The sequence below is a fragment of the Accipiter gentilis genome, chromosome 10, assembly GCF_929443795.1.
Source record: "Accipiter gentilis chromosome 10, bAccGen1.1, whole genome shotgun sequence".
Taxonomy (NCBI): domain Eukaryota; kingdom Metazoa; phylum Chordata; class Aves; order Accipitriformes; family Accipitridae; genus Astur; species Astur gentilis.
Window position 1 is genome coordinate 28,701,933 of NC_064889.1, and position 25,619 is coordinate 28,727,551.

General features: G+C 51.9%; 1 protein-coding gene across 2 annotated transcripts in view; it reads left to right on the forward strand.

The window, feature by feature from the left end:
• The first annotated feature begins 11,911 nt into the window (after positions 1-11,911).
• Positions 11,912-25,619, forward strand: part of NDEL1 (nudE neurodevelopment protein 1 like 1) — a 30,015-nt gene continuing 16,307 nt past the window's right edge. For both annotated transcript variants that reach the window (XM_049811394.1, XM_049811393.1), the window contains exons 1-4: positions 11,912-11,996; positions 21,615-21,712; positions 23,172-23,325; positions 24,564-24,712. In XM_049811394.1, the coding sequence (XP_049667351.1) occupies positions 21,627-21,712; positions 23,172-23,325; positions 24,564-24,712 (389 nt within the window). In that variant the 5' untranslated portion in view covers positions 11,912-11,996; positions 21,615-21,626. The remainder of the gene's footprint in view (positions 11,997-21,614; positions 21,713-23,171; positions 23,326-24,563; positions 24,713-25,619) is intronic.

A 25,619-nucleotide genomic window follows, 5' to 3' on the forward strand; every position in this document is an offset into this window, starting at 1 on the left:
ATAAAACCTGCAGGTTTTTCCTGACCTTGTAGCATTTTCAGACCAGACCCAACCTGCATCCCTTTTCTCACGCATGACTGCGCCCACGGACATCCTCATAGCCGATTCTGGAGGTTTTGCCATCCCTCCTTGGCTGCCCTTTTTGTGCATAGGAGCCACCCTCTACACCAGGGTGGCCACAAGAACACAACAAGCCATTTCCCCCCCCCCCGCCCCCATGCAAGAGAAGAAAGATCGAGGCTCCTGCTCTGGTTTAGGAGGGATCAGGGACTTGATGGTCCCCCAAAGTGCTGCAGAAGGAGACCCTAACCCCATGCACCTGCTCCTCCATGCCCCAAAGTCCCCTTACCTGCTGCAGGGCACCAGGGCAGGGGCCCCTCCATGCACTCCACCACTGTCCCCAGAAGCAGGGCTGGCCGTGCCCCAGCCCCAGCCCCAAGCACCAGCCAAGGAGAGGACCGGGATACCTATATAACACAGAGGTGTTGGCTGCGCGTTTCATGCGGGTGTATTGCGCAAAAGCTGGAGCAGGGACAGGGACAGCTCCTGGGGTGTGAATGCGGAGGAACTCGTTTGGGTTTTAAAGGCCTGATGTTCAGCTGGTTGGCCAGGGAGTGGGTGAGGAGCCGGCGTCAGGCGTCAGAGGGCAGGGACAGGAGGCATGGTCCTGCCTGCTTTCCCTCATGTAATGGGAAGCTGTAGCTGGGCTCATCTCTGGGGTCAAACCCCAATGAAACAGGCACTAAGGGGGATGCCAGGCCCCCAAACCCCTCTGTTGCTGCAAAGCAGGGTGACCTGCAGCATCCTGCATCAGGGCTGGGCTCCTGCTAAACACTTCTCACCTCTAACCACCACCATTCCTCATCCCTTGCCCTAGCCACATCTTCATCCCCATGCCCCCTCCCCTCCTTATCCCCCAAACACTCATCCCCCCAGCCCTGCACTCCCCATCCTACATTATCAGACTTTCACTGGAGCCCTGATGTGGTGGTGCATGGCCCAAAAAATACACTCGAGCAGGCATGGGAGCCACCACTGCCTTGCACCTGCCCTGGGGGGGGGGTTCCAGCACCTCTGGGAACTGTGGTTCGGTCAGTAGCAGGAGTCCTGCGGGCTCAGTGCAGGCAGGAGCCCCATGCTTGGCCATCTCATGAGTCACCATTTGGCCACATGTGGGCTGGAAACGCACACAGAGAAGGTTCCCTGTGGCCTTATCCATGTCCCAGGGTGCTGCCTGTCCCTCACCCGACCCCCAGGGCAAGAAGCCAAGAGGCAACTTCCCTTCAAAGCCCTGCAAAAAATGCTGGCAGTGTGGATCGCTCCTGCCTCAATCTCGAATCTTTCCAGCCACTCCTCAGGCCAGCCAGTGGCCACAGGGCTGCCAGCCCGCATTCAGTCTTGCCAGGCAGCTCCACAGGGATCTGGGTCTGCTTGCCACATCCAGAGGTGGTGTCCGGAGCAGGCGTGGTGACCCCAAAGCACCTGCCTGCATGCCTTCCCTGGCTCTGGCTATGGCAGTGCACCCACAGGTCCTGGATTTGCACTGTCAAGGGGTTTGAATGTCTGGAGGGCCTGGGGTGTCTGTCACGGAAAGCCTTCAGGAGAAACCTGGACATATGGGGAGGTCTTGCCTTTGGGCAGAGAGATGTTCTGCAGAAGCATTCCCAGCCCTGTGCTTCTCCAGCTTCAAGAAGGTTCCCAGGGCTCTGCAGGGTCTTTGGGGCAGGCAGAAGAGGATATGCACCCCTGGCACCCAAAACTCAATGAAATGGGCCCTGGAGTCCCTTTGTGGACAGGAGGGATGGTTTCACGTGGCTGGGTGCTGTGGCAGGGTGCAGGGTTGCAGGCGTGGGCAGCAGTATCAGTCACTCGTGGTTGCAGCGGTTACAACATGGGGCTGGTTTCTGGAAGAAGAAGGGTGGGTGCAGCCCCACCAGGACACCCTGTGCACTGGGGCAGCTGCCAAAATGCATCTGCCCTCTGCAGAGAGCACCCATGGTGGAAGACTTGTGCCCCAGGGGGGACCTCTTGAGCTATGAAGCCCTGTTCCTTGCTGGAAGGAGACCCAGAGCATGTCAACACCTTCCACACCTCTGCTTAGGATCAGGGACCAAGCCATGCCACTTGTTGTCCCAGTTTTCTTGGGATGGTCAGCAATTGAGCTTGAAACCTCTCCAGACAGATTGTGCCAGGGCTGAGGTTGCATAGTCACCTCTGGGATAGGCATCCCCATCCCCTGGCCCCTCCCTGAAGCTGCTGGAGGTGCCAGGGCTTCTTGCACACACCGAGATCTCCAGTGCTGAACAAGTGATCTGGGCCAGTGAGAGCAGATTTGGGGCAGCCGAGCATCTCCCCAGCTTCAGTTTACTCTCTGCTGGCACCAAGGCGGGGTGGAAATTCCTGTTTCCCATACTTTGAATGCTCTCTGCAGTTGGAAACTATGAGCTCATGGCTCTATACATAGGCACTGGAAAAACCAGTCTGCCTTCCTCCCTTTGCTGCTTTGACCACGCCAAAATCAAAGGGATTTTGGCATATCACGTCCCCAGCTCTGTCAGCAGTTTCGTTCTTTCCCAGGCATGGCTTCTCTTGGTGCCTTTGCCCCACTTTCACATGTGGCAGCATCTTTCCTGAGTGACAATATTGAGTCTGCTGATGCCTGAAGGACAAGAAACCAGGTTCAGGGGCAAAGTGAGTCCTTAAATGCTGCCTGTATTTTTTTCTCACACTTTAAGAAGTGCAGCTCACGGCCAGTGTTTCAGCCCCCTCAAACTCAATGCTGGGCCAAGGGCTCCAGGATCCTTTTATCCAAGCAAGAAGGTGGCACCAGGCTGAGCTCCTCTCCAGGGACCACAGCTGAGACCTTCTCTGTTTTGGGGGCGGTGGCTTCCAGCAAACAAGGGACATTTCTGACTCAGAGTAGGACACAGCCCTTGCTGCAGGGTCGGGTGGCCAGGGTCCCTTCCCTGCAACTGCAGTGGCATTTGGGCAGAGCATTGCAGCCTTTTGCAAGGACAAGAGGATGCTGCAGAGACAGCCCTTGAGTTCTAAAGTACCACTCAAACATTCCACTCTAAGCAACCAGGTAGGGAGGAGGGGAAAATGCTATTATATATAGTTATATGAAAGTGCTTATTTTCAAAGCACATTTAAACCAGAAGATTGATCTCTATGTGAGTCTGGTGCCAGGCAAATAATCACTATGGGTCTCAATATTTCTGTATCAAATCCATGCTGCATGGATTCCCCAGATCTTTACCAATGAAGCAAGGACATTTCCAATGAGCAAATACATGTCCTGCTTCCCTTTGCTCAGCCAGGGCCAGGATCCTGGTGAGAAAATCCCAGATTTATTCTTGGTGGCAAGATGCTTGGAGGGAGCTTTACTCTCTGCAATCTGCGTGGCTGGTGGCTGCTGGAAAGGCTGGGCTGGGTGAAGTCTGTAAATGAGTGATTGCCAAAAGCTGCAGGAAGGCTCACTGTGCCCATGTCTATATTCTCCTTTCTCAGTGCCATGAATCATCTATGAAATGGTGGCCGTGATGGCCGCTGTCCCTGCCCAGTGGCCTCAATGTGTTCCCAGTGAAGCTGCAGGGCAAGTCCAGCTGCAGTGCGGTGGGGATGCTGCCCGTTCGGCCTCTTCTCTGGCTCCTTTCCATGCTGGGCTCGTTACACCATTTGTACCCTTTCCCCATCACCCTGGGGCTGGCATGCCTGCCCTATCCCTCCCAGGTCACAGCCAGTCCTCCCAAACTCCCCCAGGTTTTTCCTTAGCACCGCTTAACCTGCAAATCTGAGGCTTTACAGGAGTCTGCCGGACTCATTCTCTTCCCAGCTCTTCCCAGCCCCAGCCCAAACACAGAGTTATTGCCATTGGTGGGAGTGAGGTGAAGGGAAGGGGGAGAAGGGGGGGGGGAGTAAATCTGTGTTTGATCCCAGCCCAGGAAGATATTCCCAGCTGAGGAAGAAGCTTAGTGAAGTAAAATTGCTTTCCCGGGGCTGTACCGTACTGGTGGAGGGCCCAAGGGTCGTGGGCCCTTGTCTGTGTTATACCCAGTCCCATGCTGTCAAAATAAGTTCACATAGCTGGAAAAGATGGACAAGGTGGGGGTCACCCAAGCTCCTTAACTGGCCTTGGGTGCCCCTGAGCTCATACATCTTTTCCAACGCTTGTTTTGCTTGAATTCAGAGCGGGAAAATCAGTGTCTGTTCTTTCTGGGTGTCTCCATCGTGCTCATCAGGCACCTGGCAGGATAGAGACCCACCATCGGGATGCCAATTTAGCCGAGAGACCCGAAAATACGTAACAGCAGCTCTTTTTTCAGCTTTCTCCTCGGTGCTTTTTGCCGTGCCCAGGAGGTGGTGCTCTCGGATGTGCTTTGGCCACCCTACAAAAAAAATCCAGAGTTAACTGAAAAAAACCCCTGAGCCTGCCTCTCCAGGGGGGCTGCCAAGGTCTGGAGCTGGTGGTCCCCACCAGCTGGGATGCTGCCTCTTCCCCACTGGGATGGATGGGATCTGCTCATCCTCCTGCCGATCAGAAATTTAGGTCCAGCCATTTGATGGGATGAATGCTTATCAAACACCAAGGACCAGCTGAGCCACCAAACCCTTCTCTGATCTCTGTTTTCCTGCCAGATGCTGCGGGCTTTGTGAAGGGACCCACACCATACGTGGGCATCACAGCTCCAACCTGCCCCTGCCTCCCTGCTGCTAGCAGCAAACCCTCCCGGGAATGACCCTGAGCCTCGCGTGAGCCCTTGGAGCCTTATTCTGACACCAAATATTGGGGATTTGTCCCATCCAGTCCATGCAGAGCCACACAGCCCCATAGTGCATGGGGTTTCCCCATGCTGGGGAGGGCAGCTGCAGTCTCCAGGGGCTCCTTCAATACACATTCCCGCCCGCCAAAGATGCCCTCCACCAAGCAGGGTGTCGAGTGAGTCTGAGCGCAGCCTAAATGCAATCACCCGAGATTGATGAGCAAGACTAGGGCTGCATGAACCTCCTTAGGTGTGGTGGCAAAATCCAGCCCACGTCCCCCTCCCCTGGCCCACGGCTGCCTCCCCACACGCCTCCCCATCTCCCTGGCCCTGGTCCCACCTCACATCCCATCCCAGCCCCTCCAGGATGCTGTGTAACGGCAGGAGGGAGTTGCTGCAATGGTAATCCACGGCATCATGTGCGTAATGGAGAAACAATACGGCTTTGAAGCAAGCGGGCAGATGCTTGAGGGAGAAGAAGGCGTCTATTCAGTGGCGGCAGCTGGGGTGGGCAGCTGCCCGCTTGCCTGCACAGAGCCCCGCACTGCCGGGGCTGTGCTCACCTGGGGCTCACTTTGGGGGTCCTGCCAGCCCGGCAGCTCAGCAGACCCTTCCTGGGGACAGGGTCAGGATGAGGAGCAGCATATCAAAACCCTGGAGGGATCCATCCTCAAAAATGGTCAAACAATGGCAGATTGTCCCCTTGCTTGTCCCCCCACCCCTGTGCCCACACCAGCCCCTTTGGGGAAGAACACAAACCAGATGTAGGGCTGCCGTGGTCCCTGTGACCCCTCTCTGCCTTGCCATGAGCCATGCCACCCCAAGGACGTTTTGTCACCAGCGTCCCCTGCAGCAGAGGGTATCGCCTGACTCTTTTACACCATCCCTTCTGGCTGCCTTTTTACCAGGCAATTCCCTCAAGCCTTATTCTGGGGGACATAGCACAGAAACCCTGCAAGGAGAAAAGGCCACTGGAGTCGGGGATTTGGGGCTTTTCACTGAAATGGGATGTTCCCTGTGGTTTTGGCTGCCAGGTTGCGTCTCGGTTTGTTTTTTTTTCTCCAAGCCTGGTTCCTGGAGGGCTGTGATTGTAGAGGCGTTGCTGCCTTTAATGGGAACAAGTGTAGGTCAGCTTTTAGCCCTGCAACATGTGTCCCGGAGCAGCACGTAAAGGGAAGGCTCAATAAAAGGAGCACTAAACACTCAATTTGGGTTCATTTAATGATTTTTCTGGGGCCTTATGACCATGCAGTCAGTGTGGTGCTGTGAGGGGAGAGTTTGTGGGCATTGCTGCTCCACTACCTGGGAGCACTTGGTGGGTCACCAACCAGAAACCCAAGCAGGTTATCGAAAGAAAGATATGCAGCACAAAGTGCATCTGCCCAGACATGATGGCAGGAGACAGGAGGACTGTCCTCACCATCCCACCATCCTGTGGGGTCTGCACTCCCTGTAGTCAAAATAAGGGAAGGATAACACCAGCCCTCCCTTCCAGCTGGGGTCAGCTGGAAAACACACAAGGGTCCTGACAACCCCCCAACCCATGGTGTCCCACGGGAGACAGGGCATGTGGTGCCTCAGTGTCCCCTTCCACATCCTGGGGGGAAGATGGATCCAGCACAGAGACACACTCCCAAGCCAGCACTGGGACTGTGGATGCTGCCCCATTCATTTCCCACATCTCCTGGGCCCTCCACATCCATTGTTAGGGACCCCCAGGAAGATGGGCGCAAGCAGTTCTGGGGTGCATAAGGGGTCACCCCTGCACCCTGTGAGCAGCTGGGCACTAATCAAGAAAATCAGCATTTCAGGGCAGCTCTGCTTTTGACAGGCTAGCTGAACTGCAAACAAGTATTTTTTAGGAATCACTGGCAAAGTCTTTGAGGGAAGTGATTTGGCAAATATTGCCCAGGTGCCAAAGGAGGAACTCAGATTAGTCAATAAAATAGCAACATCTATTGAAAAAAGTCTCTGTATGGATGGATACAGCCAGCTCAGAGAGGGACTTCGGGTGCAGAATAAAGGGAGGATAAATGAAGTGACGCTGTTGTTGAGTACAACAGAGGTTTTGCTGCCTTCGTGCTTGAAGAAATACCCTGTTAAGTGCTAGCCCTTCCCCTGGCCCCAGATCTGGCCACCCTTCTGGCCAGGCTGCATGGTCCCCACACTGAGGTCTTGCCCTGGGCTGACCCATGGAGGATGGGAGTCCCTCATCCCCCGGCAGACAGTGGGATGCGGCTGCAGGCTGGTGGCAGCCACTGCCCTAATGAAGCTCCTTGTCCTGAAGCTTTCACTTGACCTGCCTTTGCCTGGGCTGTCTGGGTAGCAATCCCACTGGGCCATCTGGATATGTCCCAGTAGAGCGCTGGGTATCGGTGACACATGGTTGTAGGGCGAACTGTCAGCCCTCAACCTCCCCACTCCTGAAAATCAGCCCCAGGCTGCTGCAGGCATTGCCAGGACAGGAGCAGTGGCCGTACACTGCACTCAGATTCATCCAGACCCGCTTAATCCTGTTGGGGAGAGTCCCCCTGGCCATGTGGCAGAGCGGCGGCATGGCACCGAGTCACTTTGCTTTCCTGGCTGTTTCATCATGCTGGCAGGCTGCTGGGACACGGTGCATGCCAGGCAAGCAGCGGCGGCCGGCTGTGCTGCCGAGCATGGAGCCATCAGGGCCCTCATCCCAGGGCAGAGCCATGAGGTATCCCCATGTGCAAAGCCTTGCTGGGGCAGCTGGGCAGGGAGCACTGAGGGGCTCTGCCTGGGCCAGTCATCCTCTCCAACAGCTGTTGCTCTGCCACATCCCTCTCCCAGAACCATTGCCCTGACACATCCTTCACAGACCTGCGCTCCCTGCATTCCCCCCACTCCCACCCCCTGCCCAGTCCCATCTCTCCCCACACTCCTCCTAATCCCATCCTTCCTAGTCCCATTCAAACCACAGCCCTCCCAGCCCCATATCCCCCTATACCTCTCCCAGCCCCATCTTGCTCTGTACAACCTCCCATATCCCTCCCAGGCCTATACCCTTCCCAAACCCATGCCTCCTTACATCTCCTCCAGCCTCATCCCTCCCTGCATCCCCCTAGTTCCAACCCTTCCCTGCTCCTTGCTGGGATGCACACAGAGCCCCATGGGAGACACCTCTTGTGGGCTCCAAACAGCCATAATTGAACCCATTGGGTTCCAAGGATGAAATATTGCTGCCACTGTTGTCATCACGGCACTTGGATGGGGACCATGGGAAGGTGTGAGTAGCGATTCTTGTGGGCAGATGGCAGGTCCTGCCCCATGCTCTGGTCCCCGGCCAGCTGGAGAAGGAGGCAGCGGGGCGGGGATATGAGATCAGGGCTGTTTGGAAGCAAACAACAGTCTGGGCAGGGATGTGATATACCCCAGCACCTGCCAGCACTGAGGCTGGCGGACTCATGACATGGGGTCCCTGGTGGGAGACATGCAAGGCCAAAGGCTGGCTGGGTTTTTCTAGTGGTCAGAAAAACGCTGGGTCTGGGGTCACCTTTACTGAGACCAGGAGTGGCCAGGCTCGGCCAGTTCAAGCCTGACAAAGCTCCTGAGGTGCAATGAGTTGACAGTTCTCAGACCATGCCCCCAGGGGCAATGTTCACAGCTCCAGAACTACAAGCAGATCTGGCTGTTGCCACCCAGCGCAGACCAGTGCCCAGCAACCTGGGCTGTCTCCCACCCCATCCCAGCTTCTCCTTCACCCAAAGCCTCCTTTCCCCTACAGCTGCCTATCCTGGGGGCTGCTGCTGGCCCTGGAGCCCTGCCAGGTCCCCCCACCATGGCCTGGGCAGCTCAGGTACTGCTTCACCTTGCCAACAAGTAAATCCCTAGCAGGGCAGCTGAGAGGCTTCAGGCAGCACCCCGCTCTCCCCTGGCTGATTAAGGTGTACAGGCAGTTAGGACTAGTGCTGCTGGCGGTGGGGAGATGTGGGGGGAGATGCCAGCTACCCCATGTGTTCTGCTGGGGATGTGTCTCCTCTCTGGCTGGGCTGCTCCCAGCTCTGTCCCCCCAGCCTGGATGCTCCTGGAGACGGTTAGAGCTGCTGGTCCCAGATACCCCTCCAAGGCAGGGATTAGCGAGAAAATCCCTGCCTTTCTGCAAAAAACAGTCCTGGTGGCTATTTTTCCCTCTTGAACCCTCGCCAGTGTCTATCCAAAGCGACGCCCAGGACTACCTGCATGTTATGGGGCCCCACATCTGGTCCAATAATTCCCAGCCCATAACTGATCCCCCAGGGACCCACACCCGCCCTATATCCCACCCTTTGGGGCTGTCTCCTGCCCTGGGTCTCCCTGCACAGTGGCATAGCCCTTGCAAATATATAACCCATCCTGCCCCATATCCCCCCACCCACCCCACACTGAAATAACCTCCAGCAGCCCCATGCCTGGACCGAGGGGCAGCCCTGGCTCCTGCCCACACCAGGTCCCACCGCCCCCATGAGAGACTCCACACGAATCCATTACGGCTGCCTTGTCTTTCCCCAGCCTTTCAGCAGAGGGGCTTTTGCTGGTGAAACACAGACCTGGCTCGGCCGGCGGGAGACACGGCTGCATTGTGCGGCCACTAATGCTAAGTGACTGCTCCTTTGTGCGGCTGGAAGCGCCGAGCCCCTCAGCGAATGCATGGGAACAGCTCCAGCTTACAATGGGGTGCAGCCGGGAGCGATCTCAAAGCAAACATTGACTTAAAAATCAGTGTTAACCAGGCAGGCACGCCAGACCTCTTGGGAAATACAGCCCCCGCCAGCACTACGCCTTTGTTGCCGGAGGCAAAGCCCCGCCAGGCTGGGACAGAGGCGGTTGGTAAAGGCGGCTTTGATGGAGCCGGTGGCATCCATCCCTGGTCCTAGAGATGCTGCGTCGATGTCAGAAGCTGGCTGGGACAGCGGTGCCATCGGGCGCGGGGAGAGGCAAAAGGTATTTCATTAACCTAAGCACCCAGCCTGGGAAAGAGGGACTGAAGAGCTCAGGTTGGGATTTAAAGGATCTCACCGGAGAGAAAAGAAACCAGGAGTGTGCCACTCCATGCATGCCCCTTGAGAAATTAATTCAGGGTTGCATAGATAAGCCCTTGGCACTTTTATAAAGAAGGCTCCCCCGCCCGCACAGCTCATTTCCAGTCACCTCACAAGTCCTGATCTCCGTGATGATTGTAGCGAGGTCACAGACCCATGCTCAGGTTATCCAGCACAGCGAGGTACGCCCAAGCAGCCCTGGTGTTGGCATGCAGCCTGGAGCTGCACTGACCCCTGCCTCCCACAGACAGACATCCAGAGGTGCGGACAGATGTGCAGAGAGCCCTTGTACCTGGCTCAGAGCAGCATGGGGCTGGATGCTGGGAAAGGAAATGTTCTCCCAACCAGGCCTCTGGCCTCTGCACAGCCTCCTTGATGTCCCTCTCTGCCTCCAGAGAGGGTTTCAGAGCAAGGGGAGCGTCAGTTGAAGTGAGAAGGTGGGAGGTGGATCAGGCGGACCAGGGCTGTGAGCACCGTCAGCAGCAGCCAGATGTGGCTGGGCACAGGGGATACAATGGAAGGTGCACAAATGCCCACTGGGAATAAGGCTCCGTTTCCAGGAGGGATGAGACAGCTCCAAGGGCAGCTTGCCTCTGGCATGACTTCTCACAGGACGCTGTGGCTTCCCCACCTCTCCCAGCCTCTAATTCAGGTGCAGCGTGCAGCTCGGAGCCGCGCTCTGCCGCACGTCCTGGGCTTGGTGCTGACGCTGCCGAGCAGCATTTGCGGCCTTGTGCAATACCCAGGTCACGCAGGGTGACCCAGAAAGTCTTGTGCAGGTGTCGAGGGACATCCATGGCACTGGCTGGATGCCCGGCTGGGGAGGGAGCGGTGCATGTTCTCCATCCTTGGGTTGCCCACACCCACCCATCCCATCTGCCATGGGAAAAGGTGGGAAAGTACTGGAGCATCAGCCCCAGATAACCCCACATATGGGTGGATGGGACATGGCAGAGGAGAGGCTGTAGGGACAAATTCGGGGACAGAGGTGGCCTTGGTGGCACCGTGCCTATGGAGGACACAGGCTGTCCCAACGAGGGCAGCCGGCATGGCCGTGGTTTCGGCCACCGCCGCGCCGTGGTGCCGGAAGCATCAGCCTGCAGCAAGGGAAGCATGAGGGCATCCCAACAGCACCGCCTGCCACTAATGACAGGCTGGCCAGCTAATTACAGAAGGCAGGAAATTAAGCATGCAAACGAAGCTTTAAGTATTAGGCCAACTCGAGGGAGCCGGGAGGTCGGCTGCGGGGCAGGTCCCGTCCGAGAGGCACGGCGGAGGCACCCTGCCCTCCCCTGCCCGGGGGGCTGCGGAGGCACGTGCGGAGGGCACGAGGCCGGCGACACGGGGCAGCGGGCGAGCCACCCACCAGTGGGGAAATGCTGTGCTGGGAAAGCAGGGAATAGGAAAGCCAGGATGGACAGGGACAGTCTTGGAGGCTGTCGGCCGTCCTAAGCAAGGCTGATGGCCAGCGGGGTCCCTGGGGGGGGGGGGGGGGGGGGGGGTCAAAAGGCCTCTGCCCGCAGTTTCCCTGCTCTGTGGACTTTTTGGGGACAGAAAAGCCGTGCAGGGAACAAGGCAGCAGGTGCGAGGGTGGCGGTGAGGAAGAAGGGCATCTCGGCGGCTGCAGCGCCTGCCCGCTCCCCCCTTCACCGCTCGCCCTTCCCTTAGGGATGGATGTTCAGGGGCCCGGGTCTGCGGTGCCGGTGCCTGGGGCTGCCCCCTCCCGGGGGCACCGGGGAACAGAGCCGCGGAGGACAGGGAGGGGGCAGCTCCCAAATGAGGTCGGAAGGGTGACAAGGCGGCGCCTTGCCCCGGGGGCGAGCAGCTGCGGGACCCCCCCCCGGCCCCGTGCTGGGGCGGGGTGCCGGAGGGACGTCGGCCTTTCCCAGGAGGGGACGGGACCCGGGGCCGGGGCCGGGGCCGGGGCCGGGGCCGGGACCGGGACCGGGACCGGGACCGGGACCGAGACCGGGACCGCTGCCCGCCGGGCCGCCCCCGCCCCACGCGGAGGCAGCCGCCGCCGCGGCCCGGAGAGGCCCCGCCCCTCGCCCCGCCCTTTACGTGACAGAGCTGTCCCCGCCCCCCGCCCTGGCGGTGCATCACGGGCGCGACCCCGCCCCCCGGAGTACCCGGATGAGGCAGACCCGGCGCCGGCGGGCGATGCTGCGGCTGTGACAGGGGATGCGCCCCGGTGAGTGGCGGCGGAGGCCGGGGATTCCCGCGGCGGCCGCCAGCCGGACCGGACCGGCGGGGAGTGGGGGGGGGCACGGGGCAGACGGGAGGGGGATGCGGTGGGGGTTGTGGGTTGGGGGGGGGGGCGCCCTTCGCGGTGCCGGGGGCTGCGGGCCCCGCACCCCTCCTCCGATTGGCTGTAAACTGACAACGGGGCAGGTCCCGCCCTCTCTTGCCCGCCGTTGGCTGACGGCGCAGCCCCGCCGCCTCCCGTTGGCGGAAGCGAGTGCCTGTCACTGGCCGACCCGGCTGGGCTCCGCCCGCCCGGCCACCGCCCTGAGCGAGCCGGTGTCCCCCCCCCCCCCCCCCCCCCCCGCGTCGCCTGCTGAGGGGCTGGCGGGCAGCCCGGGGCCGCGGGCGGGAGCCGCCGAGGCCGGGGGGCGGTACGCGGTGTCCGGGCACCCCTTCCCGCCGGGGCCGGCCGTGCCTGCCCGGGAGCAGCGGCCTGCGGGGGAACACCCCCCCTCCCCCCCTTTTTTACAGGTATTTTCAGTCGAGCGTGAGGGAAGGAGCCACGTCTGGCGTGGAGGTGCCTTCCCGCCGGCAGGCTCGGCGGCGGAGCGCGGGTTTGCCTTAAAACTCCTGGGTTTGGGCCCCGGGCTGCCCGCTCTGCCCCGGGTGCTGGCGGGGCCGGGGCCGTGGGCGCCCGTCCGCCGTCGGAAGGAGACGCGTTTCCTTATTGCACCATCGCCTCTCGCTTCCCCTGGCCGCGGAGACGGCCGTGGGCCTGTGAGCACGTCGGGCTGTGGCAGGTCAGGGTTTCTGGTGGCTGACGGGGAGGGAGGGCGGCTGCGGCCGCTGTAGCAGCCCAATGGTGCGCTTCTGTGGCAAGGGTCAGGGCGAAATTGCAGAATTTGGATGCGATAAACCAAAACTGCCCAACCTATGGAGCCTGTCCAGCTCCTGAGCTATTCCTGGCTGCCCTCTGGTCTGCAAGCGGGCGACTCACCCCCAGGCCTTGCCTTCCCCGGGGCTGTGGCGATCCCTCCCTCATTCATATGTGTGGTGGGAGAGGAGGCTTGCTTTCCTTGCTCTCCGCTTGAACACGGTGGGCTGTGCTCCCCGTATGTCCCTGGGCTGCCCTGGGGAGGAGGAGAGGGCAGCCAGGACAGCTTTGATGGTGGTGAATTGTTTTTGACTTTACTGCTTCCTCAGAGCGATTTCTGAATGCAAGGGGATGTAACTGTGTGCGTGTGCGGAAACATGTGGCAGAGTAAGTTCAGCGACTTGCCTGGCTGCTCCCTTTGCAGTCGCCGTGCCTCCTTTGTAGGTGGCTTTGTCCCTGAAGGTGTTTATTTTTCTACCATCCATCCCCAGTCACTGACAGGAAGCTGGACGTATGATTTGCCTCCATTCTCATAAAACACTTGGTAGGTCAGATGCCTAGGGTACATCTCTGTCAAATATTTTTCAGTAATTCTGTGAGGGTTTTTCCTCTGAGGCTTTTATTGCGTCCCTCTCAGCTTAGTGAGTCCTGTTGTATGTCATATAAACATGACCAAACTCGAACAATCCCTGCCTCGTACTCCCAGTTTGATGCGCTTGACCCGAATCACAGCAGACATGCTGTAAAGGATTAACACATTTGACACAAGAGGAAATACATTACTAGAGTTAGACTTCAGTTAAGTGACTTCCCATTAATGCATCTCTCTCCTTCCTAGGGAGGAGGAAAGCTGTCCTCAGCCACCCGCAGCCCAGCTTCATTGCTCTTGACCAGTTTGCGCTGGGAGTATTTGGTGACTCAGGGTTTCTCTGTTCCCTCTGAAACTGTCTTGACTTGGTCATGAGTGCAGAGGGCACTTTTGGATCCCTATGGTGTTTATTGTCCTGAGAGGTGGTTAAATATGTGAAACCATCATAGAGTTCCTTTGATATGTAAGCAATTCCCCCCCCCCCCCTTCCCCCACCTTCCACGAAACAATTCCTGGACACTGCGGAGGGTAGGTGGCCTTGTCAAGGTCAGTGTTTTGTTAGAGATATTAATAACTGTAAGAGGAAGGAGCTGTCCCAGGGCAGAAAAGTGACTAGGAGGCTTTTGTATTTATTTATTTGTATTTAAATTTGATGTGTCAGCAATATGACTGCACAGGCATGCTGGTCAATAGTGCCAGTTAACTGCATTTTTACAGGATATGATAGGTGTGGGTAAGTAGTGGTTTTTTTTGGATTAACAGTGTTAGGTCTGCCCTGGAAGAGATCCTCTGTCTTGCTTTCAGGCCCAGACCTGGCTGGGCTGTGTATTTCTGTTGTATACATGGAGGCAGAGCCAAGGCATTCTCCTTTTGGTTTGCTTACGTGCAGGTTTGATCCTGCATGTCATTGTGTGAGTTAGAGGTGAAGGTATGTGTTCAGAGGCATAGTGATTTAATTTCCTCCCCCCCCCCCCCCCCGCCCCCGCCTCTTTGGGGTAAAACCCTCTTTCTTTTTTTTTCCCCCAACTCTTCAGAGGTTGGAGATGTGAGATAATTCCTCATTTGGTGGAGAAGGGAAGAGATGAGAAACGAAAAGAAGAAAGTGGAGAGAAAACACAAGACTGATGATGTCTGTGAGCTTGGTGCCACAAGGAGTCTTGTCTCTGGAGACATGTCTGGGAGTAGACTACCAAAAAGTACAGCAAGAAAGTACTATTTATTCCCTCAGTCTATTACAGTTATTTTTGAGAAGCAGGGAAAGACAGACTACAGAAAGGAAATGGTCGTTTTACAGTCCTCCTTGATGTTTGTGACACCGCAAACATAATCAAGATAAACTATGAAGTGTGTTCAAGCAAATTGACTTTTCACTACTGTACTGCACTCATCCATGGGCAAAACGAGACATACCCATCAAAGTATATTTTTCTTGATACGATTGTGTCCCTCGAGGGCTCTTCTGTCAATACAGCTCTGTAGCAGATTGTGCTGCTTCCCTCTCCTGATCAACGTAGAGTTTGGGGATTTATTTTTAACTCTCATCTTGTTAAGTGCTTACTGAAGAGACCTAAGGCCCTTGCTGTTGACGGCTGGCCTGTGACTAGCTTTTGGGTAGTATTTTTCAAAACCATTTTCCCCTCCCTGGCATTGGTAGAACTTCAGAGATGTAAAAGCAACAGAATTCACTCCTCTTGGAAGAAACCTGTGCAAAGCGCTTTTCCCTTTAAGTTTCTTGGTCACTTGTCATTCTGCAGTGTCCAGAAGCATCTTAGCCCTCTGGCTACCGCCTTTCCAGGAAATGTCGTCACTGAGATGGTATTAATTGCTGAGATAATAGGGAGGCCCAAGGGACCTGTGTGCTGTCATTTGTTGCAAGCTCTTTGCTGTGCATGTCATAAGCTCTGGGATAAATTCATTGCTTCTGGGTAGGATGCTCTGTAACTTTTCAAGGTTTAAAAAGAAACCAGTCGAGAAAATGCGAACTGGGTGGATGGTCTCCAGAGGTGGTGGGGGCTGCGTGCAGCCATGTGGCAGCTTGTGCCAGCTGTCAGCCTCTGTTGCAGAGTCAGGATCAGTGCTGCTGGTGCTCAATCATATCTTACTGACTTTCCTAAGAGGTGGTTCTCCAGAGGGCAGAGACTGTGGCAGGGAGAAGCATATCCTTTTCACAGCCTTATTTTCCTTCTCAGTTTGCTCTTTATTCTGCACCCTTTTGTTCTGCATGGATTCATCCCTCTGGGGATCCTGGATACGGAGCTGTGAATTGTTCTCGTGGTCAGGCCCACGTTGTTCTGGGACATGCACGTCTCCGGGGACCTTTCGTTCATCTCTGCAGATACTGAACCTGCATCTGGAGCACCAACCTCTTCAGATTTTCCTTTTTAAGGTGCTTCAGTGGTATTACTTGGGAACAAATAGAGGTTGGATATCTTAAGGTTCCCATGTTTGTGAAAAGGATGAATGTTTTTTTAATACTAAATTCTGATGCCTTTGGTAGTCGTAGCTTGATTTCTGAAAAGAGGCTTCTTGCATCGGTACCTTTCTTCTGGTTTCAAGGCTTCTATCCTAGTGTTGGCTAACACATCAAGGGGTTTTTTTGCCCCACTGGGTATCATATTTTCACAAGGTGTGTAGGTCTTGGCTGTGTGGTGTAAAGCATACCTGTTTTATCTGATTAATAAGGCTGATTCCACAAGCGGCTGTTGAGATAACAAGGCTTTACTGTATGGTGTTTGGTTATCTTAAAAGCTTTTAGTCTGAACCTGGCACAAAGTTCCTGCAGGTAGGATTTTGTTATCTTCTTCCTCCTGTGCTGTCCAAATTGGAAATCCAGTATTTATTATTACAGCAGAGGAAGGAGTGTTGTGCTGATGCTGTGCTCTGTGACTTTCTTTTTTTTCCTGAAAGCTCATATGCTGCTGTTGTAAGAGGCAAAGAGGCATTTGTTGTGGTTCACCCAAGAACATTCAGTTCAAAAATAGTATTGCAGGAAAAGACAGTGGTTCACTTTCTGAAGCAGTGATGGATGCAGGCAGTCTTCCAAAATGCATATGAAAATGCCTCCAGCTCCTATTTCAGGATGAGAAAAACAAGCATGAATTGATTGGTGAAATCTAATCCATGGCTTTTGTTTGTTTGTTTTCCATATTCTAATAAGTGAAAGACAATGCAAATATGCTTTGATTTTTGGCTGGAGTGCTCAGGTTTCTTTGCTTTGAATGCTGATTGGGTTTTGGAAAAAAATCCAGAGCTTCAGGGGTTTGGGGGCGCTACTTGTTGGTTCTCAGGGTTTGAGAAGCTGAAGAATGGTGGAAACAAGATTTCTTCTGCTTTTCTGTCTGTGAATCAGCATAAAATGGGAAGAGGAAGAAGACCTGGTTGCTGACAGTCCTTCGTGCTTTCCATGGAGGCTCTGGACAGTGCCAGCACTCAACAGCAGAGTCATTCCCTGCAAAAAGGGGATGACTGCGGCAATTACATGGCACTTGGCAGTTTTGGGGACTCTGATAGCCAGAATGGGTTGTTATCTGAAGAACTGAAGGCCAGACGTGAGCTTGGCAGAATTTCTTTATCGAGTCCTAGTTTAGGTGGTTACTTGTTTAATTCCAAAGGTCAATGGACGTTTGCATTGCCTTCAGTGGTGGGGCAGCAAAGCTTAGATGGGGGAGTCTTAGCACTGTAGTTTGTTGCATTTGAGTGGCCTTGCTTGGCCTTTGCTTAATTCTTTGGGTTTGGTGTCTGAAAATATTGAGCAAACAGGATTGTGAGGAAGAAAGTTGGTGGTCTATGTGCAGAAAATGACCTGTTAATGAACATTAAATAGTATTCATTTACTTTGTATGCCAAATATTTATAAGCTAGTTTTAAATGGGAGAATGCAGGGTGATTAAAATCAGCGAGAATGGTTTATCCAGCTGCTTGAGATGCTGCAGGTACATCCTGGGTGAATTGCAGCTGCCTCCGAGCAGTACTCGGAATTATTTTGGACGTGCTTCTATAGCTCATCCTTACTGTGATGCATTGAGTGAATTGAGTTGACTTGAGAGAGGGAAGGAGTGGATTTCTGACTGTGGGAAGGGGTGGGTAAAAGTCTAAACATTGTGTTATATTTCAAGCTTAGTGTTTTGGTCTGATATTTGATCCAAACCCTAGCAGCAGCTTCCAGTCACATGGAGAGCCTGGGAAGCTTTTTTAGGGTACTGTGTTACACTTCAAGCTGTGTTTGTGTTTTCATGACTTAGCTGAAAGGTGCCTTCATAAGCATTTTGGTTTGGCCTTGAACGCAAGATTCCTTAAGCTACTTGAAAAATACTGCCTGCGTGTTTGTTTGTTTACTTCTGCTACAAGTTGGATTCAGCCTTTGGCTCTTGTAATACCCAGAGGATACTGAGCATCTCACTTGTAAGGATGCTTTTGGAGGTGGGAAACCAGATTTGTCCTGTACAAAACCCCTTAGATTTAGAAAAGTCCTTAACCTACAAGATGCATTTTTTTACAGTGATTACAGCATGGAAAAGCTGTTCCATTTTAAAAGTGGAGAGTTACTCTGTCCCACTGACTGTGTAAGAGGGGGCTTGAAAGGAGCCACTGCGTTTTGAACATAGTTCTTGTTTGAGAGCTGCTTCGGATCCTGGAGTTATGCCCGTGTAGCTGAGTTTTCCCAGGGTGCTGCGTGAATGCTAAGCTGTGTTGTAATGAATTCGAGTGGGCAGCAGCATAACCCTGCTCTCATTTTCCCTGGAAGACGCTGCTGCATTGTCTTGTCTGTATCCTGAAAGCCTCAGTGTTGTTTGTCAAAGGCTTGATTCTGCAAGTGCCACGTATGCAAAGAAGCCCGTGAATAGGAGGGACTTGCTGTGCTGGTTCTCAGCTCCTCACATAATGCCCAGAGCTGGGATAACCGGCAACAGGCTGAAGCAAAGCAGTTTTTGTTAAACTCTTGGTATTCTGTGGGCATCTCCTCTCCCACACGTGAGATGTTTAATGTTGTCTAGTTATGTTCTGATAATGCCTAGGAGTTCCTTTCTGCCAGGCATATACATATGCTTAGATAGGCCCGTGTTTTTGCACCATAAATAGAGGGAATGGGCTAAGGTTGGACTTGATGATCTTAGAGGTCTTTTCCAAACTTAATGATTTGATTTGATTTGAAGGTTGGCAGAAGTGATTTACTCATGGCTACGTGTGTGCTGGTGGCAGATTTGGAAGCTGTCTGCATCTTCCAACTCTCAGACTAGTATTTTGGCCCTGAACCACCTTGTTTGCAGAGTGTGTATAGGTGGTGGTCTCTCTTTCTCTTGTCCCCCATGCATGTGGCGGAAGGCAAGTCATGTAACTGTGTACAAAAACTGCGATATGGATGTTGGACCTTAGTATTGCACACTGGCATTAGCACCTGGTATAGGTGTTTATGCAGTTAGCAAATAAAAAATCTATGCTGATAGTGTCAGGCATGATGGTAGTCATCGGGCTTGGGTAATCATGAGCTATCACCTACTTAACCAAGGTAGGCAGGGGATGGTAGACTTGGAAAAGTTCAGCTTGCTCCTGCGGGGTGGGTTTGGGAAGGAAGAGTTGCTGCCAAGGGGCTTGAAGTACCGCAGGGTTGAATCTCCTCCGTCTGGTTCTAAAAGGAAAGGGTCTTTTGACAAGGGAGGGGGGCAAAAACTATCTTCTGCATCAGCAGCTAGTGACTCTGTAAGTACTTGTGGGTCCCTGGCAGCCCTTCCCGCTTCTCAGGCAGACTGCCTGTTTGCAGGGATTCCTCGGATGTTTATTTCCAAGGGTGTGCCGCGGGTCAGCAGACAGGAAGGAGTCTTGGGCCCAGGCGTACCTTATCTCTTCTACTTCTAGGAAATGATGTAAGGTACTTCCTTGTACAAACTTTTCTGTAAACGCATCCTGAATTTTGCTGACGGGTAGTTTACCGACTGTTTACCCTTTGAGGTCAGCTCCTCTGGAGCTGCGGGTTCTGTGCTATGCCTCATTTATTTTGGGGAAAATGTGCTGCTTGCTGATCTAAGCCTCTTTGAGTGCACTGGTTTAGAGCCGAGTGCCTTAAAGGGAAAGGTGAGAAGGTTTTACTGAAGTGATTTCAGTGAGATCAGTGCAGGACTGATGTTACGGACAGCACACAGCCACGCAGCGGTAGCCGAGCTGAGCTGTTCACCTCTTCCTGGCAATCTAAATTGCAGTTCAGGAGCTGCCTGACGCGTGCCTGAGTCACAGCAGATGTCTGCTTTCCTTAATGCACCCGGCTGCGAAACCGCCACAGTTTGGGAGGTGATTCATGGACTCTACCTCCACTGTAAACAGTCTTTTGCATAGGACTTATGATTTGTCCTTGTGTTGTGATTAAGCAGCCTCGGTAACAGGTGCAACAACTGAAGCAAGTACACCCAAAGAAATTTTTATCTGAAGAGGTACAGCAGCACTGAAAGTGTATGTGCTAGGGGGAATTATAATGGGTCCACATATGTGTTTTAGTTTCTCAGTACAGGGCAATGCAGAAAATGAAACACCATCAGTTCTCTCAGGCAGCATGGAGACCTGATTCATGGAAAACTTGCTTCTACAATAAAGCTGTAAAGCTAAATAAACACAGTGCGAGAGTTGGGGCGGTTTTGAGGTGCTTAGCACCCTCTGTATAAATGTGATCTCGTGCCCTTGGATTGTGGCAGCTGCTGTCTCAGCTGAAGAACAAATGTGCCAGCTCTGCCTCACTTCATTTCTGAGCTAAAATGCCAGTCTCTGAAATGAGCCTGTCTGCCCTCTGATGAAAGCATGGGATTGTTTTGTCCCACTTTTAGGTTTCTAAAATGTGGGTCACTGAGATGCAGGACATATTAGTGTGACAATTTTAGGCCTGAAGGGACAGTGTTGGCTATTGATGGCTGTTAGAGTGTGAAAGTCAGGACTTCTAGGTCAGCTATTGCTGATTGATGAGCTTGATGCAAGCATTGTTTAAAGCCTCTGCCTTACAGAGAGAAGAGCTTGGTTTCACCTTATTCTTTTCTGGGTATTAATAACAGAATTTGAGTCTTGGCTTTGGGGGAGGAAAAAAAAGATGCCTACCCATAGAAGAGTTGTGGGATTGCTTGGGGAGAGCTCAGAAATGGTACATGGTGTGGTGCATCTCCTGGCTGCAGTCGGGAACTGTGCTTATCTGAACATTTCTCTTGGTCCTGCTGTGTATGGCAGGACTATGACCACCACTTCATCATCTTCTTCAGCTTCTGAGTCGTGGTGTGTGTTGAAGCCTCAGATGTCTTGTGTCCCACTGGACTGTGTATTGCTCCGTTCCTGAGCAGCAGTATAAAAAGTACACATTGGGTTGCATTTCTTACACCAGCTAATAGCTGAGCAGCAATGCAAATGGTATCCAGTGGTCCAAGCAGCTGAAGAAAGGAGGTCCTCATCCAGACAGTGTGGTCCACCTGCCTTGGTGTGGGAAACTGGTCCTCTGAACACTTCCAGGGTGGAAGCACTGTTGTATGACATGACCATGTAATTTTAGGAGAGAGGCTGGTCTTTCTTGTCTGTTTGAGAGGACAGAGGGAGCAAAACTATGTGGATAACTTCTGTTACCTGCATGCTTTTTACACAAAAGCAGGAATTAGCTAGGACTCAACATAGGAAGAGTAAATTGAATTTTAATCTCCATAGCACAGCGTGTTAGTGGTTGACCTCAGAGTGTTTGTCCTCATTCATTACATGCCTTTGCAGCTCTAATAGGAGTTGTAGTGTGCATTGCTATGTTGGCAACAGGAGGCAAAAATCTCTTTAAGAACATTTTATGAACGAAAGTGGAAACTGTGATAGCTGTAAATTTTAATATCCTTACCAGCTGTGGTCCTAGGTGGGCTTGTGGCATTAACTACTGTTTCAGTGGTAGGTACAAAATACAGCCAAAATTTCTGGTCTCATTTCAGGCTCCAGCATGAGCGTTTCCAGAAGCTGGATAAAATTACATTGCTTGTTGCGGCAGGTCTCTGTGCTGAATGATGCTTGTTAGGGATCATTAACATCCCGCTTGTGGGTGCCAAATCTGGATGCTGCTGTTAGAAGGGCCGTGGTGATGAAGCCCAGTACTTAGCAGCAGTTTCGGGGATGATCTGCCTGTCTATTTATCCTGAGTGTATTCTTACGTTTGTATCCTGCAGGTTGTATTGATCATGGACACTGAAGAAATCCCGACTTTTTCGAGTCTAAAGGAGGAAACTGCATATTGGAAAGAGCTTTCCTTGAAGTACAAACAAAGGTACTGTTGTAGATTTGCAGGCTGGTTTTGGTTCTTAATGACTGGAACATTGTTTAATCTATTTCTCTGCAAGGCTGCACCAAGATGGTATTAGATATTTTAGAAAGAATCTCTGCATTTCCAGCTTTAAATCCAGCTTTAAAATTTCCAGCCTTGTGGGAGCTGACTGTTTCTTGCACAATGTTACCATGCTGTGAACTCCAGGCTATGTTTCAAGCGTGTTTGAGCAAGAGCAGAGCCCTTTTGCGATGATGTGCACCTCTTTATAATTAAACTGCTGCCTTAAGTAGTATCTTGGATGTTTTATCATAAGAAGGTGCCTTTGGGCTTGCCTTGTATCATTACTGTTCCCTCAAGCTTCTTGTAGTTGAATTACTGGTATGAAATGTGGCTGATTTGGTGTCTGCTGCAATTTATTGAAGTGTGTTGTAGCTCGTAGTCCAGCCTGTACTGGCATGGACTGGTTTGCATCTTTTAGGGGGCACAGGGCTTTTTGGTTACCAAAAATGACAAGAGAGGTTGTTGTCTTGAGTAATGCTGTGCTTCTTGTGGGGTGTGGGGTTTGGGGTTTTTCTGGAGTGGGGGGCATTGGAGGCTCCCAGTTTATTTTCTTTGGAAAGCTTTCCTTGCATTCAGTATTACTTGTGCAATTGAGATGAAGCCAGTTAAAGCTCTCTCAAGACCAGAGCGCCCAAGGTGCAAGCTGTTGTTTTGTTTGGTTTTGGTGGGGTTTTTTTAGGGAGGGGGTGGGCATGTGGAGGGTCCTGTCCACATGGAGAAACCTAAGCTGGTTTGGGGTGTCAGAAAATTCTCTCTTGGACACCAGTGGATATTTTGTTTCCTAAAACCTTTTTAGTTTTCTCTGCTGCTTGCTAAAAGCTAAGCTATTACATATGGTAAAGATGCAAATTTAATAAGCAAAATATGTTGAGTGGCTACTTTTAGTGTCTAATAACTTGCACTAGTATAAGGTAGGCTTCCTGCCACAGCGTTCAATACCCTAAGACTCAAACCTTCCCGCTTTTCAAGAACCTTAAATTTCCAGGTAGTGCAGAGATCCAGAAACTGTTGTTCTCTCTTCCAGTTTTTGACCGAAACCGGGTTAAATGTTTGTTTAATTCATTGACTCTATCCTACTAGCAGTGAAATCTAATGGAGTACAAAGTGGTTGTCAGGCTTCCATGAATCCTGCAAATAGCTTTGATACAAGTTTGTATTCACACATGCATTTAATGTAGCTGTTTGTTTGATGTAAGAGGATTAATTTCCTTTTATAGCTAAGCTTAATGATGTAATTCCTCTATTTCCCCATTTTTCATTTTCCCCTTAGAGGTCTATGGATGACACTTAAGTACTTCAAAACTCTTGTTTTTTCAGCTTATTATTTTAAAAGAGCTGTGGATTTTGTTTTAACTTGGGAGATACTGGATTTTCAACTGATTAAATCCTTTCCTCACAGCTTCCAGGAAGCTCGTGAAGAGCTGGCTGAATTTCAGGAGGGAAGCAGAGAATTAGAAGCTGAGTTGGAGGCACAGCTAGTGCAAGCTGAGCAGAGGAATAGAGATTTGCAAGCAGATAACCAAAGACTGAAGTATGAAGTGGAAACATTAAAGGTAGGTCTTTTCTGTAACAGCATTGCCTCTTCTTACAGATATGTCTTGGATCTCATTTTAGATTGTCTGATCTGTTCTTGGCCACTGAATATCCAAATGAAGTAAAGAAGTTGTCTGTTTAAGATTCGGACTTGGGTATGGCATGTACTCCAAATAAGGCCAGCAACTTACCAGGGAAATTTCTGGCAGAATTTTTCTTGTTCGCATTATGAAGCTTTTCATGGAGTCTGTGCTCATTTGTTTGAATTCTTCAGGCTTTGCCAAGTAGTAGCTTTATTAGTTACACTGGCAACATCATAGCAACAGGGCACACAACACAAGTATGTTTTGTCAGACCACTGTGTTATCATTTTTCTTGGCATACTAGGTTTTTTTGCCCAGAAGGTCTCCTTGGTTTTATGAGACCTTAACGAAAGGTGAAGATGGGTGATTTGCGCACATCTTTCAGAGGAAATCTCTTGATTCTTAACAGCCCTATTTGTGGACACAGGAATTGCATAAGGATCTGCATATGCAGAAGGTGACTTTTAATTGATCCCTCTGTGTTAACGATTTCTTGCCTCTTTTGGAGGTTGTGTTGGTTTAGTGAAGGCAAAGGTTGGAAATTTACCCAGTGGAAATAAAGTTTATGGCATTACTTGTATGCGCATCCAGTCCCAGCTAAATCTGTAAGGTCAGTATGTGTTTTATAACATCAGTATTTCTTCTATAAGCCCCTACCCATACCCTCAGAGCTGGTGAGAGCATGTTTGGGAATGAATTCTTCCAGGCTTTTGAAGATGAGCTTGTGGACCTGGAGGTTTTGTAACAGATTTCAGTGGGTCTCATTTTTGTAATGGCAATGTCAGACAAGTTCTGGAAACAGTGTGACTATTGTCAAGGGAGAGGCACTGAAAGGGAGGCTGTGCAGTTAGGTTTCTCTCTGGCTTCCTAGATGTTTGAGGCTTCAGAGCAGCTGTCAGTGCAGGCTGTTGGGAACAGATGCAGGGATGCATCTCTGATAAGCCAGCTGTGTCGTGGTGAGATGTCTGTGTACAATGCAGCATCTGTGATTTTATACTGTGTCTAGTTCTGATGTTCAGAGCATGTTCCTTCTAACTCTCCAGTTTTTCTCTGTATTACCAGCAATCCCACATCAGCAGACTGCAGGGATTATGTTACTTTCTTTGTCCCATTTTACTGCTGCTGGTTTGGAGAGTGTATGCGACTGATACTTATCTGCTGCTTCTTTCTTTCAGGAGAAATTGGAGCACCAGTATGCACAAAGTTACAAGCAAGTGTCGTTGTTAGAGGATGACCTGAGCCAGACACGGGCCATTAAAGATCAGCTGCATAAGTATGTGAGGGAGCTGGAGCAGGCCAACGATGACTTGGAACGTGCAAAGAGGTGAAGGCTGCAAACCTCTTCTTTCCTTTAAGTCTTCACTAGATCTTTTCTTTGCTACTCAGATTGATCATTTTATTACTCCTTAAAAGGGAAAATAACACACACTCAAAAAACCCCAAAGAAACCCCAAGACATTTGATTCTTTGAACCGTGCAGTTTACCCTTGGAGTTCACCTCCATCAGCTGGTAGCTTTATGTTACAGCAAGAGAGGCAGGGGGAGGAAAGTGCTTCATGTTCTTGTGAGAAACAAGCAGTGCAAGCAGGCTTAGAGCAAGCCACGCCAGTGCACTGCTTTTGATACTTCCAGCTAGGTGACTCTTATAATATATTTGTGATCCTTGTAGCTCAAAGTCCCTTTGAAGTAAGAAGCTAATGCTTTACATAGTCCCTGTTAAATAAAGCAGGCCAAAGGAGTCTCCTCTTCCCTTGCATAACAGCTTAATGACTGTAGGGAACAACTGTGTCCTGTATAAGTGCATAATGTGAACAAGCTGCTGTTAGAAACACCCAGTTTGGGAGTAGGTCATTCTTCCGTTTTGCTGAATGGGATTTTTGTCATTGATTCAGTGGGACCAGGAATGAGCCTCTGGCTATCTGGCAAAAAGATCTGAGAGCTGAGGCCCTGTTTCCACAAGGCTCTTAACCTCATGACTAACTTTTGACACACATGAGTTATCCCACTGAAATCATGGAACAAATTGGGTCTTAGGTAATATCCCAGTGCCCTGCTTTCTGCATTTGCTGGGCTGTTGCCTGTCCAGAGCTCTGGAGAGTACAGCACCACCTGAGCTAATGCACTGATGAAATGTATGGCTTTGGAGCATGACTTGGGAAAAATGGAGATGGGTGCACTGGACTGGCTCTTTCCCAGCTCTTTGGTACATCTCTGAGAGCCAGATGCTATCA